General features: G+C 40.3%; 1 protein-coding gene and 1 long non-coding RNA gene across 3 annotated transcripts in view; one reads left to right on the forward strand and one right to left on the reverse strand.

The window, feature by feature from the left end:
* LOC114477578 (uncharacterized) overlaps positions 1-3,079 on the reverse strand; it is a 27,714-nt gene extending 24,635 nt beyond the window's left edge. Inside the window, exon 1 of the long non-coding RNA XR_003675731.1 lies at positions 2,773-3,079. This is a non-coding gene — a long non-coding RNA (uncharacterized LOC114477578). The remainder of the gene's footprint in view (positions 1-2,772) is intronic.
* On the forward strand, positions 3,029-12,303 carry khdc4 (KH domain containing 4, pre-mRNA splicing factor). 2 transcript variants are annotated; one of them, XM_028469958.1, is made up of 14 exons: positions 3,029-3,301; positions 4,653-4,836; positions 5,736-5,864; positions 5,939-6,018; positions 6,120-6,172; positions 6,260-6,438; positions 7,741-7,952; positions 8,111-8,171; positions 9,286-9,346; positions 9,482-9,768; positions 10,392-10,532; positions 10,952-11,061; positions 11,144-11,229; positions 11,928-12,163. In XM_028469958.1, exons 1-14 carry the CDS (start codon positions 3,273-3,275, stop codon positions 12,161-12,163), a joined length of 1,848 nt encoding a protein of 615 aa, XP_028325759.1. In that variant the 5' UTR covers positions 3,029-3,272. The 2 variants fall into 2 exon arrangements, with proteins under 2 accessions (XP_028325759.1, XP_028325758.1); XM_028469957.1 differs by having other exon boundaries at positions 3,034-3,301; positions 10,389-10,532; positions 11,928-12,303.
* Positions 12,304-13,287: the final 984 nt, after the last annotated feature.

A 13,287-nucleotide genomic window follows, 5' to 3' on the forward strand; every position in this document is an offset into this window, starting at 1 on the left:
GTAATTTGCAACATCATACCAGCGGAAATTAAACACACACGGTCAGGTTTTAATGATCCCTAACATTGTACCGACACACACACGCGCTCACATTATGTAAAAACTGCTTGTAATTGCTGGTTTAACAGCAAACCACTAAATCCTGAGGCTCACAGTGTCTCTTTGTTCAACCCACGGCAGCGCTACGGTGAGGCGCCCTCCTGTTGTCACATCCCTGGTTTCACATCTCCGTGTCAGCCGCCAGGATCAGGCGAGACCCAGGCCTGCGAGCCTGGAAGGCCGAAGGTTACATAAACCAACATTCACGTTACAGTTCACACTTGGGCTCTTACTAGGAAGGACAGTCTGGCCCTTTTGCTGACTCTTGCTATGTTTCACCGTCTCCTAGCTCTGCTCTGTATCCCTCAGTCATGGCACGCAGCCTGTTACCAGTCAATGCAGGCGTCAAAGCTCTATTCACCCTTGACCTTCTGACACCACATGGATGTGAACCCCAGGGTTGGTTCTGCAGAAAGGTCCAGGAGCACGTGTGGTGTCAGCAAACTGTTTAACATCAGGTCCAGATCTGAGGTATGAATGGGCGTTTGATGGAAATGTTTAAATCTCCAAACCATTCACGCAAACTTCAAGCATTCAGCCAATAAATATGATGTCACAAACAAAATGCTTCCTCTCATATCGTTGTACAATGGCTCCATCTAAATTTTTTGTTTTGTTTTGTTTAAAGGCCTCCTGGCACTCAGGCAGGTAAATACTGGAATTGAACCATCAAGAACTTGATTAGAAACCAATCTACTGAATCATGCGGCTTGATAATGACAATTACAGTTCTCTGCAGTATGCTGCTAAACATGTCATACAGAGCCGTCACCAGCGATTTACGGTAGCTTTACTGAAACAAACAGGTTTGATTTAATTACTTACAAGCTGAAAAGTACAGAGAGTAAAACTATGTTCACTATTTACCTCCGTCAAGGAGGTTATAATTTTCTCCAGCGTTTATTTATATGGTTGTTTGTCTGTATGTCAAAAGTACTTAACAGATTTTGACAAGATTTTAATCAAAAATAGACCTCACGCCATGGAAGACTAGACTATAATCAATTTTGCAGGGGATCCAGATTAATTTACTGATTCTACATCAGTTTAACTTAAAAAAATAAATAAAAATCCCTATCTTTAAAATTTGCTGAACTTTCAAAAATTCATATCTCCGTTTGTAATTAACAAATCATTTTGAAACTTTTTTTTTTAAACAGCAGTCATAGCCAGACAGTAAAAATAAATAAAATCAATAAATCAAAGTGAGCACGTATTTACTACACTACTACATCATATTTGATATATTTTTCTGCATTTAAACCTTTTTCAACTAGAAGAATACACAATATGTAGGTGTCACGTCATTGACCCACTTTACTAAAAGTAATTATCAGGACTCTTGTATGTGGATTTTCCTTTTCTAAAGTGTTCATAACACCAAAAAACCAAGCCACAAAGAAATCCAAGCAGGTACATTTGCTGTTGAATCTGTTGATCCGTCTGACCCCCACACAGCATTCTCTCCTTCCACAGTAACCTGCACCTCCCAACCATGTCTCTGAACTCCTTGGGAGGTCAGGGGCTTGACACCTGATCCTACCTGGATGACTTTGAGCAAACCACAAGGACATCAGCACAGCTTCCAAGCTCCTGGACCTGGGCCTGATCCTAAGCAGACATCGCTACACTGAGTACATACTTCACAACTATCAAATTCACTATTGAATGTTCTCAAAGCAATGCTGACAACTTTAGCTGTCATTTAAGACTACCTTTTTTAAAACATTTGTGAGAGTGCTGTCAGGCTCTGATTTAGAAGGAAATTAATCTACATTTGTGAGGTAGACAGTAAATCAACTATAAAACAAGCATTGATTTTTGAGAGAGTTCTAGATTTCCTTCTGTCTTTGTCATCCGTCTCTTTGGGACTGATTTTGTCTGGTTCGACTTGCACTTTTTAATCCTTTTGTGTCTTAGCTCAGTCCCTTTCTAGCATCCAGAGTATTTTTGTGTAAAATGTTGTAAATTTTTGGCACTTTGTTTTAAGTTATCTTGCTAATAGGGAACCAATAGAGCATTTTGTCAATATTTAAAGTAATATCTATGGAAGCCCATTACCACCAGTAAAATAAATAAATAAATCATGAGGTAGTATCTCATAATTATGACTTGAGATTTTTTTTTTTTTTTTTTTTTTTCCTGGCAGGAATGGGCTTTCATTAATATCCAATCTCTCAATTTGTCAATTAAATTCTGTAACGTTTTTTTTTTTTTTTTTTTTTAAACAACATTTTTGTTTGATGGTAGAGGGCGTTAGGGCTATAAACATATGTGGTGGATTTTCAGGGGCTTGGTCATACAGTTTCAGTTGAGTAAACTTTATTATTCCGAGACATTTTGGACAAATTGTTGGAACAGATTGTTATCAGGTTTTGTTCCAACAGGACTAAACACAGTGTAACACATGGATGCATGAGGACATGACTTTGCCAGATCATAAACAAACTATTAAATGAGGTGAAAACTCATCCTCGAAACGCTGTTATATTATAATAGTGAGCAGAACATTATATCACATGTTACATTGGAGTCCAAAATATCACAGTGCAATGATGAAAAACGCTCCCACAAATAAAAGAAAGGCCAAAAAGACACATTTTGAAAGGAGTTTTCAGGGCCAACATGCATCATGCATAAATCCATGGATGAAACCAAGGGTGTAAAGCTTACCTGCGTCATGCCTCCAACAGGGGAAGTTGCTATTTTCTTTCCTGATGCTCCCTCAGGTGTAATCTTTACCAAAGACGTACAGAAGCAGAGCAGGTGAAAAGAGGCTCAGTCAGCATCACCTAGTTTTTGTTTCGAGCCACTTCAGGTGTTTTCCTGGTGTTTGGTGCCCCCTCGCGGCCTCCATTTAAACCCAAGCATTGTAAACCGGAAACGGAAACAGCGCAGGACGAGACTGTGTTTTTATCTGTTTTTTTGTTTGTTTGTTTTTTAACTTAACAATTAAAAACACCACGAAACCGTCACATGTTTAAATATGTACTATTAAAATATTGAACAAAACGTCATAGGGATTTCGAGCGAAGGAAGTGACCTAGTCTACGCGCATGCGTTGAAAGGAACTGAAAGGATCTTCTTCTTCTGTGTAGTTTAACGGATCCGGCAGGATTTCAGGCTGATTTCTCATCGCAATCGCCGACGACGGCAGGCGGGACTGAATATTAATGTCATTCTGTGGGACACAGGGCAGCGGGTGAGGGCTTCGTTTCGTTGGTTTGTGGTGTTTTAGTGCTGCTTGTCGTTAGCGTCCAGTTAGCCTAGCAGCTTTTGTAAACATGGCCGAGGGCCGCCGAGCTGCTCATCTTACCTTGAGTTGCTGTGTTCTTACACCAGTGGTACACAGCTGACTGCACCGGAGGTCAACAACATGCATGTATGTGCACTGCCACACTGAGTCGTGGACATAAAGACAGAATTAAAAGGGCGTAAAGATGTTTCTAGCTGACCAGAGACCACAACAATAATAACGTGTTCAGGGTGATTCACTTCATCCTTGCAGACATCAGTCCAAGTCAGATATTTTTCTTTCACTGATTTTAAGCACCATCACACTAGAGGGAGTGCTGTTGTGCTGAAATATCAGGGTCTGGTGTCACGGTCTGAGTTTACCTCGTACTGCGATCGTTTATGAGCATGCGCACTGCAGGAAAATTATATATATATATTTGCTACTTCCGCCGTGCTGAGATTGAAAATTCAATTTCAAAGCTAATGTTATTTGACTGTGACACCAGACCCAGAATATCAGTGTCATAGATAATCCCACCAGTCCTAATAATCAGCACAATAACACGACCTCGAGTGTAATATTGCTTTTATACTACGGTTCTACAATCACATTGTGTTAGTCAACAGTATTAAGCAATAAGAGATTATGATTTACATTTTAAAATCAGCCAAAACAAATGGGTCTACACCTGGAAATGAGACAAGTCTGTTGCCAGCCGACATCAAAGCGATCAGCAGATGCCTCTGATGAAGACTGGCAGTTGTCAGGAGATCAAAGTAGATTCCCTAACGAACCGTGGTCTGAATTTAAAAAAAAAAAAAAAAAACTTTAACATGTTATAATAATTGAAAGTTAATGGTTATTAGAACACCTGTACTGCGGAGTGATAATGTCTGTAAAAAGTCTCAGTGCTGTTGTTATTACTCTGACATTCTCACTCAGAGAATGTCCCTTGTCCAATCAAATTACGCAATCAGAACTAACTGTTGTATGAGCAATATTAAACATCATTTAAGTCCTCTGTCCTTTTTTTTTTTTTTCCAAACGGGCTGGATTAGAAAAAAAAATGCAAATATTAGCATTCCACTTATCTGGTTAGGGATCATTTCTATTTCAGATTTATAATCAGCTTAAGCACAAATAATTATATATATAAAATATATTTATCTATATAGTATGTGTTCTACATGAAGAATATTAATTTTCCTGTAGTTTTAACTCGGCAGTGGTTCTACAGTCCAGACTATACAGACTGTGATGAGCTGGATTTGATCCCTTGGTTTTGATTTTGACTCCATCATTATTTTGCCTCCAGCCGCCGCAGCAAATGGGACCAGCCGGGCCCCGGGTCTGGCTCTGGTGGGGTGGGGGATGCTGAGGCTGCGCCCACTGGAGCCCTGGATGCTGCGGCAGCAGTGGCTGCCAAGATCAACGCCATGTTGGTGGCCAAAGGCAAGCTCAAACCCTCCCAGATTGGAACACCGGGACCCCCAGAGAAGGTAACAAACACTTATTAGGTACACTGTGGTAGTGCTGGCTTAGAAGCCCTGTTTGTTTATACAACTGTATCTGTTCCTAACTACAAGGAATACTGAAAATGTTGCTTAGAGTTTGTGATTCAAGTTTACGTCATGGCAATTATTTGTCAGCTGCACAACCATTCTGTGAATAGAGAAGACCCTTGAAGTACAATAAAGTCATTCTCATGTTAAAGGAACCTTTATTCAATGCTTTGAGCTCTGTGATGGCCTGTGTTTTCCTGATTGGATTAGTAATTCAGGTAATTTATGTTAGTTTAAACATATACAGCGGTTATAAGCTCAGTTGATTTGCTTTTAGGTTGTGGTAAAGAGCATGAGAGCAATGTCACTATTTTACAAAATCTGTTTAGGACAGTTACTTAAGTGTAAACAGTAAATACAGTTTGGTATAAATATGCTGTTATTCTCATGTAACGTAGTCTACAAAAATGATATTAGTGTGATAAGGCTTTGTTCTAGTAGTCAAACATATCAAAATATCGATTTATTTATTAAAAATTCTATTTTGACAGTGTTGGCATGCAAACCACAGTTAGATTATCCACTTTTCTCCTTGGGCCTCAAAGTCTTAATCTTAACCTATATGTACCTTGTCTATGGTCTACTTGTAATGTGTAATGTCCTGTGATTTATGTATTCTTTATATCGTGTCTTGTTGAATGTCTACTGTACTAACCTGCCTTAGGACAACGGATGAAAATTAGCCATTGTGCTAACTCTGGCATATTTACGTTGTTGCTCTATGCTGACATGTTGATGAATATTTATTGTCCCAATTCAAATAAATAAATAAATCTGTAAAATCCCTACGTGGAACAATAGATTTCATGCACCTTTAATGGCCTTTGTTATTAAAGGTTCTGGGCATTGGGAAACCTCCGGTTCCAACAAAAGCTAAAGATGATCTGGTGGTGGCTGAGGTAGAGATCAACGACGTCCCAATCACCTGCCGTAACCTCCTGACACGCGGCCAAACGCAGGACGAGGTCAGCTGGGATACAAAGCAGTTTGTCCTTCACTTGACTCGAGGTTTTAACGTTTGATTACTTTTCATCGTCAGATTAGCAGAGTGAGCGGAGCAGCAGTTTCAACCAGAGGGAGATACATGGCAGCAGAAGAGAAAGGAAAATGTCTACCAGGGTGAAGTCATCAGTCTTTCTTTTTCAGGATCAAATTAAAAATAATTACAATTTTTATTGCAGGGACGTTAATATTGTCTTTTTGTTTTATGATCCACACAGGGACCGACCTCTGTATCTGCATGTCCAAGGACAGACCAGAGAGCTCGTCGACAGTCAGTTTTCTCCCAGTTTAAAAACTACTGTTAAATATTATTTTTCATCTAAAGTTTGACTGATGCCCTGCCCCCTTCTGTTTACAGGAGCCGTGAACCGAATCAAAGAAATCATCACCAACGGTGTGGTAAAAGCTGCGACTGCTTCCACTTGCTCCTCATCCTTCTCTCCCATTGGGGCTCCAGTCACTGTTTACCAGCAGCACCACCAGCCTCCACCCTCCATTCTCCCCACGGCCCACCACAAACCACATTTTCAGTCAGGGGTAAGACACTTCCTACGACACTACACGTCAGGGTTATAATTACATTCCTCAATTATCCATGTTCAATTACAACTTAATTATAATTATGTTTACTGGCATTTTTTCCAATCACAACTAAAATTACAATTGTTATTTTCCCCCTGAAAGTCAGTTGCAATTATTTTCTCAATTACTAAAGTTCAATCACAATTACTGAGCCAGAAATAAATAACCCCATAAAACCGAACCTTCCTCTTGTGTTAGCTTTTGGTTAGCATCTCTTAAAGGTGCAGTTTGCAACTCTCAGATCCCTCCCTCCCCGCTGCTCTCTTGCCCTGCCTCCAAACTTTCCAAAGTCCCTCCCTCAGAGGAGCTAACAAGCTAACATTAGTCCGACAGCAACATCACAGTAATATAACATGCACTGTTAAAAGCACATTACTGCAGCGCTTCTCTCTCTCTCTATGTGCACACACCTCAGCAGCAGCAACAACACATTGTTACTTACAGCAGCCCACACGGAGGTTGCTGCGCGCACATGAACAACACATGTACCACAGAGTTCTAGTCTAACAATTACAAATGAAACATAATGTAAATCAAGCAGCAGTAATTACCTTTCAAGCAGAAAAGTCACCAATTACATCTTCTACTGCTCCAGACCATACACTGTAAAAAAAAAAGACGGCGCTCCAGCACCGGGAAGGGGGCTAGAACTGTGAGCAACAGCTGTCAGACAGTCCATCAAACACAATCCTGGCTCTGATTGGTTCTTTTTGCTCGGTCGCGGTGCATTCTGGCAATCTGCCAAAGGCTGCAGGACAATGAGCCTGTTTTTTTCACACAAACTACTAGTTTCATGTAAAGCTGTCCTTACATAGTGACAGCTTTAGCAAATATGACAAAGTCACTTTTATAAGAGTTGCAGACTGCACCTTTAAGTCAGCTGTAAAATGCAGTTGGTGGGAAAACTTGATATGAAACATGTTTTAAGAATTAATTATGTATGTGTAAGCCATAGAACTGTAACATGGCTCCCCAGTTTTGTGTATAATTAAATTGTATATGACATGTTTTATAAAATCTCTATGCCAATTACAATTACAAAGTCAATTATCTGAATTCAGTTACGATTACAACAGCAATAATTAGTTTTTTTTCAATTGTAAATACAATTATAATAATTATTTGTAATTAATCATCAATTACAAGATCAATCACATCACCTCGTCTGTCTAACCAAAGAAGTAATCATTTAGCGGCTGGATTAAACTATTGTGGTTTCATTTTGAGTTGATGCTAATGTGATTTGTTTGTTCTCAGATGCATTATGTTCAGGATAAGGTGTTTGTGGGCCTGGAACACGCCATCCCAGGGTTCATAGTTAAAGAGCGTGTGGAGGGTCCTGGAGGCTCTTACCTGCAGCACATCCAGGCAGAGACCGGCGCCAAAGTCTTCCTCAGAGGGAAAGGATCGGGCTGCTTAGAGCCAGCCTCTGGGCGGGAGGCCTTTGAACCCATGTGCATTTACATCAGGTGAGAGTCTTCCTCTGCACAGCTATAACAGGAATGGATGTGCAGTAAATGTAATCTAATACAGGTGCACTATAAGATGTTTCTGCTTTTAGTAATTTTACTTTATTAACAAAAATCTCAGTGCACAAAAATAAGGCTCTGTTGTTTTTCCTCTTCAGTCACCCTAAACCAGAGGGACTTGCTTCAGCCAAAACATTGTGTGAAAACCTGCTTCAGACTGTGAGTAGTTTTCTAAATCTGTGAAATGAATTTTTCAACAAACCCGAGGCTTTTTGCCCACTTCCAGCTCTGTGCATGTGTACATGATGAATGTCAGAGATTTCTACAGGAAGCCATTGAAACTTATACTCAACCATGGTTATTTAACAGTTTAGTCCAATCCAATGTTCTTCCTCTGTTTCATGGGGATTTCATGTCATGTTTTTTTTTTTTTTTTTTTAACCAATGTAAAACAACAAAGTAATTCACTTAGATGCCAATAGTTCTAGTCAGAAAGTGGTGAATATCTTTCTTAACTGTGGAAGTTATAAAGTAAGATATATTAACTCTGACTGATGTAACCTACAATTCTTTGTGGCATTATGAAGATTAGTGATTTCAGCTCCTGCAAACACATTTAGAGATTAGCCCCTATTACACTTTGTAATGTACCTGTAGTGACTCCTGTTTACATTGGGTGTCTGAGCGATGCTGATAAACATTGAGATTACATTATAGGTTGAGATGATGTAATTAAAATGCTTTATTTGGTTCTAAATGTTAATATACATAATATCTATCTTTGGCAATGATTGCCTGTTGTTCATTGTTATTTTTAGGTGATACATTTGATTTGGTTATTAAAGATCTATTGTTCTTTGTATTCTGTAATAACAAAACAATCCATTTTTATTTATTCCCCACCACAAAGTGTAAAGGGGGATATAGGTTTGAGCTCCATCCGTACGAGTTAAAGGGGACAGTTTTTCCCAGAAACTGTTTAAGATAGGATAACCAAATTCGGTGTGTGGCTTCAGGGTATCGATCCCTTGATGGAGTTTGAAAATGAGAAGCGCGCAATTTTTTTTTTACGGAGTTATTGCCCATGTGCCGTTTTTTGGACTGTGTTTAAGGTATTTTCAAAGGGGACAGCGTTTCTGAGAAGCCGTTTAAGATAGTTAGTAATTTTATATTCTGATGTGAAAATATTTTCTTTATGTATACATCTAAGTTCTTAGATTTAGGACATTTAGGAAAAGGTTGTGAGTTATAATGAGAACCAATCTGGCGGGGGATGTTGATGACTGTCTTCTTGTTTTTTATACACCATAACAAAAATGTTTCTCTGTTTCAGGTTCATGCTGAGTATTCCCGTTTCCTTAATCAAATGACTACGATGATGCCAACACAACAAGGTACGAATACAACTTTTTTCTTTTTTTAAATCAGTTTCTTGTGCTCAGCTGTTGTGTGTAGTATGTTCCAGTAAATCCAACTTCACAGTTGGAGCTCATCAGTGAGGCTGATTTTATTCTGTTTCTTTCCTCCAGGCTTCCCACTGCCTCCCGCTGTGAACGGGCTGCCTCCTCAGCCTCCTTACTACCCGCCTGTTGGATTCCAGCCAGGCTACGCTCTGCCAGTCCCTCCACCTCAGCCCCAACCCATCCCTCCCCCATACGTGGTTCCTCCTCCAGTTCCCCCTGGGACAGCCACAGCTGTGTCCTCTCAGTACCCTCTTGGACTGGCCCACGTTACAGCCCAAATCCCTGCCCCTCCCTGCACCGTGGCTCCAGCTCCAGCTCCAGCTCCCAATCCTGCTCCAGATACTCTGCCACAGGTAAGATTAATCAAATTAAATGATCTCTGGGGACAGCTCAGTAGCATTAATTGGAGTTGTTAAGAGATTAATAGATTAAAAATTAATTCATTATGATTTGTAATTAATTGATCTAATTAATCTCTTTTAATCTCACCTAAAAAAAAATGTTTTCATTTAAATTAATCACATTATTGTAGCAGATCAAAAGAATAATTTATAACAAATAAGTGGCTTTATAAAGTTATTTACTGTTTTTAACAGACTTCAACAGATGCTTTCCTACATTTTGTTATTTTTGAACTAGTTCGAAGCGCTGCCAGCAACTCTAGTTTTGACCACCAGGGGGAATATTGCTGCGTTCGTTAAGCCAGTCTCAGCTAGATTAGTTTGGCGAAAGACGTCTTTGTTGCTAACGTTAGCTGTGGCTGCACTCGCGACTGTGTGCTTTGCATTCATGTGCGTATGTCAAAGGAAACGTGCATACAGAAACAGTTAAGTAAATTAATTAAAAATTAATTTCATGAGATTAAAAAATATAACCCACTAAATATGAAGTTAATTAATCAATCGCAATTAACACGATAATTTGACACCCCTAGCAATAATCCCTCTGTTATCTGATTGTTTTCTATCTCCAGCAGACTCTTCCTCCCGTACGTTTCCCTCCCTCTGCTGTAGCTCCACTTAAAGCTCCGCCTCCTGTCGTCCCATCCAACACGCCACAGAAGAGACGCTTCAGAGAGGAGGTGCCAGATGAGGACAGCAGCCTGCTCGGGTACCAGGTATAGGATAAATAGTTCCTATTTGTGGCTACCTCATCTGTCCTGATCTGAAGGTTTTAAAAATCCACATTTTTTCTTCTTCTTCTTAATTGGTTAAATTTATTTTCAGAAAAGTTAATTTAACACTTACTCTGATTCATCCAGTAATACTTCCTTCCTCCCTTATTTAATCTTGTAACTGCACATCATGTGTGTTTTCTTTCTAAAGTTTGCTCATGTATTTGGTATTAGTTGAGTGTCTGATAAGCTTTAGTCGTCTCTCTGAGTGGGTGGAGCACATGTCAGTGTAATGTGAAGCCTGTGGTAAAGTAGATGAATCCACTCTGTTGCAAACACATGTGTTATTTCTCTTTAGATGTCAGATCAGGGATTAGTGGAGAATGTCTGCTAATCATAACCGTGTGTTTTTCTGCTCATAGCATGGACCCATTCATATGACTAATTTAGGTACAGGCTTCTCAATGGCCAGCACCGAGATTGCAGGACCCCCAGCACCAAGTTCCTCAGGCCCACCCAGTGAGAGGGACAGGTACTGGTACTGATGGACTCTGTACTACAGTTTAGATGTCTGATGGAACATTTCAGTGACGCTTTATTCTTCATCTCTCCAGCCGGCAGATGATGCCCCCACCCGCCCTGCGTGTGAATGGAGTCAGACCCAAGATGGAGGAGAGAAGGGCCCTGCCTGGCCCTCTGGGTAAGGACCCCATCCTGTGGATTTGTAAATTCCTGCTGACGCCCTTCACGACTGGATTGTCTCCCCTTTAAAAACCTTTATTTCACAGAGAGCCTCACAGTTAAATGTAAACGCTCCTGAAAAAGTTTTACACCAATGTGTAAAACTGCTTCACTGGCCCCAAAAACTGTTTAATTTTATGTATTTCAATAATAATTCTTCATGTCCTTGAATATGTGATAAAGTCCCTCCCACTTCCCGTGTGGAGCTGTGCAATTTCTTTGTAAATGTATTTGTATAGAACGCGTTGATTCCACATCACCGTCCCATTCTGATGACATCATCATTATGTGCTTTGTCTCTTAGCTGCACTAACAAGAATCTCTCCTGTTTTTGTGTTTTTCTCTTTTTCTCTGTGTTCTCTCTCTTCCATGTGTTTCTGGGGCTATGCTGGACTCTGATTGGGGGTGGGGCTCCACGTATCCTGTGACAACCCTCCTGCCTTCTACCATTGGATGGCCCAAACGCTGTCCCACCCCATCAACTAATGGCTGCCCCCCACAAATAATTTGAATCGAATAACTTCTTGTTTTTTTCCACAATGTGCCTGAAATGATTTACTGTTTGTCATCTGACACACGATGGTGCTGCTGTTTTTCTCTTTATTTTTTTTTTTGTTTTGCTGCCTGTTGTTCTCTCTGTTCGTCTCCTTCTTTCAGAGCCCAGTGTGAAGCGACTGAAGAACGGGTTGGTGGCGTACGCCGGCGACTCCTCTGACGAAGAGGAAGAGCACGTGGCCTCCTACAAAGCCTCAGGGCCAGGTAACCCTGCTACAGTTCCCCCCATCTCTACCTCCTCAGGCTGGACTCAGGGCTACCGCTGCCCCCCTCCTCCACTGCCACGTGCCAAAACACAGCCTCAGCAGCAGTCTATGCCATTCTGGATGGCCCCATAATGCAGGAAATAGTCCACACCTCCTGAGTCTTACAGGCTTTCACCCAAACTGAAGCCACAGTCATCTCATCACTCTTAACATTGCTCTTTGTTCATTTTTGATCTTGTTTTACTCCTTCGAGTATTAAAAAGAAAAATAAGGCTTTTCTCCAGCTTGTTATTTTATGCACAGAAATTGTTGCATTGCTAAAACCATCAATCCATTACATGGATGTATAGATGGTCAGAGACTTTTTTTTCAGTTTGGATCCAAGAAACCTACACCCCAGTATATGTGTGACATCTTTATAAAAATGACAGAACAGTGTTTCTGCCCTTTAAAAAAAAATTAAAAATAGAAATTGTGACATCTATTTCTTAGTTTTCTTTCATGCTGTGGCATCTTTGCCTCAACCTTTTTGTACAGATGATGTATGTGGTCAAATGAACTTTGTTTTTTTGATGGTTTATTAAAATAAACCTAATTTATTGATGTCTTGTTGCAGTGAGGTTTGTTCATTGTGTCAGTATCTGCTTAGGTTAATAAATTGTGTTTATTGCATTTGAAAATAGATTCAAAATTTGTGATGAGCAACATCAATTTTCCACTAGTGAAAATTAGATCAACTTTATGCTTGTTTAGAGACAAGAAAATAGTTTATTTTTCCAAAGTTCAACTGTAACTGTGTACAATAATCCTGTAAAGACGTTCTATCGGCCTACTGGGTTAAATTAGTTGAACATGTGGCTCCCCGTGGAGGATTGGCCTTGTTGTACTGGGCTATGCGGTTCTCCATGATAGGCCTGAAGTGTCGGAGCAGCCCCTGTTTACATGAAATATAAGATGGTCAGGGTGTGGGAAGCTGTCAGATTAGTGTCGATGGTGTTGCTCACCAGCACAGGCCAGGCAGCGCCGTCTCCCAGAGCACAAATGGTGTGGCCCTCGATCTGTTTGCTGAGCTCCCAAATCATGTCGATCTCTGACACGGCTGCGCCTCCTCGCACAAACCTCCACATCATCCCATTCATCCAGTCCACACCTGAGGGAAGAGCACGCTGAGATTACAGCATTCCTCAACAGGGTTCGCGTCAATTAAAATTGTAATTGTGTAACTGAAGATTAATTACATTTATGAAGTCATTGTA

This window comes from Gouania willdenowi, chromosome 16 (genome assembly GCF_900634775.1).
Source record: "Gouania willdenowi chromosome 16, fGouWil2.1, whole genome shotgun sequence".
Taxonomy (NCBI): domain Eukaryota; kingdom Metazoa; phylum Chordata; class Actinopteri; order Blenniiformes; family Gobiesocidae; genus Gouania; species Gouania willdenowi.

Bases quoted from the DNA above. Each gene is read 5' to 3' on its own strand.
- khdc4 (XM_028469957.1), top strand. From the start codon at position 3,273: ATGTCATTCTGTGGGACACAGGGCAGCGG. The intron at 7,953-8,110 runs GTGAGAGTCTTC...TTTCCTCTTCAG, and splicing joins CCCATGTGCATTTACATCAG to TCACCCTAAACCAGAGGGAC. The intron at 9,769-10,388 runs GTAAGATTAATC...TTCTATCTCCAG, and splicing joins CTCCAGATACTCTGCCACAG to CAGACTCTTCCTCCCGTACG.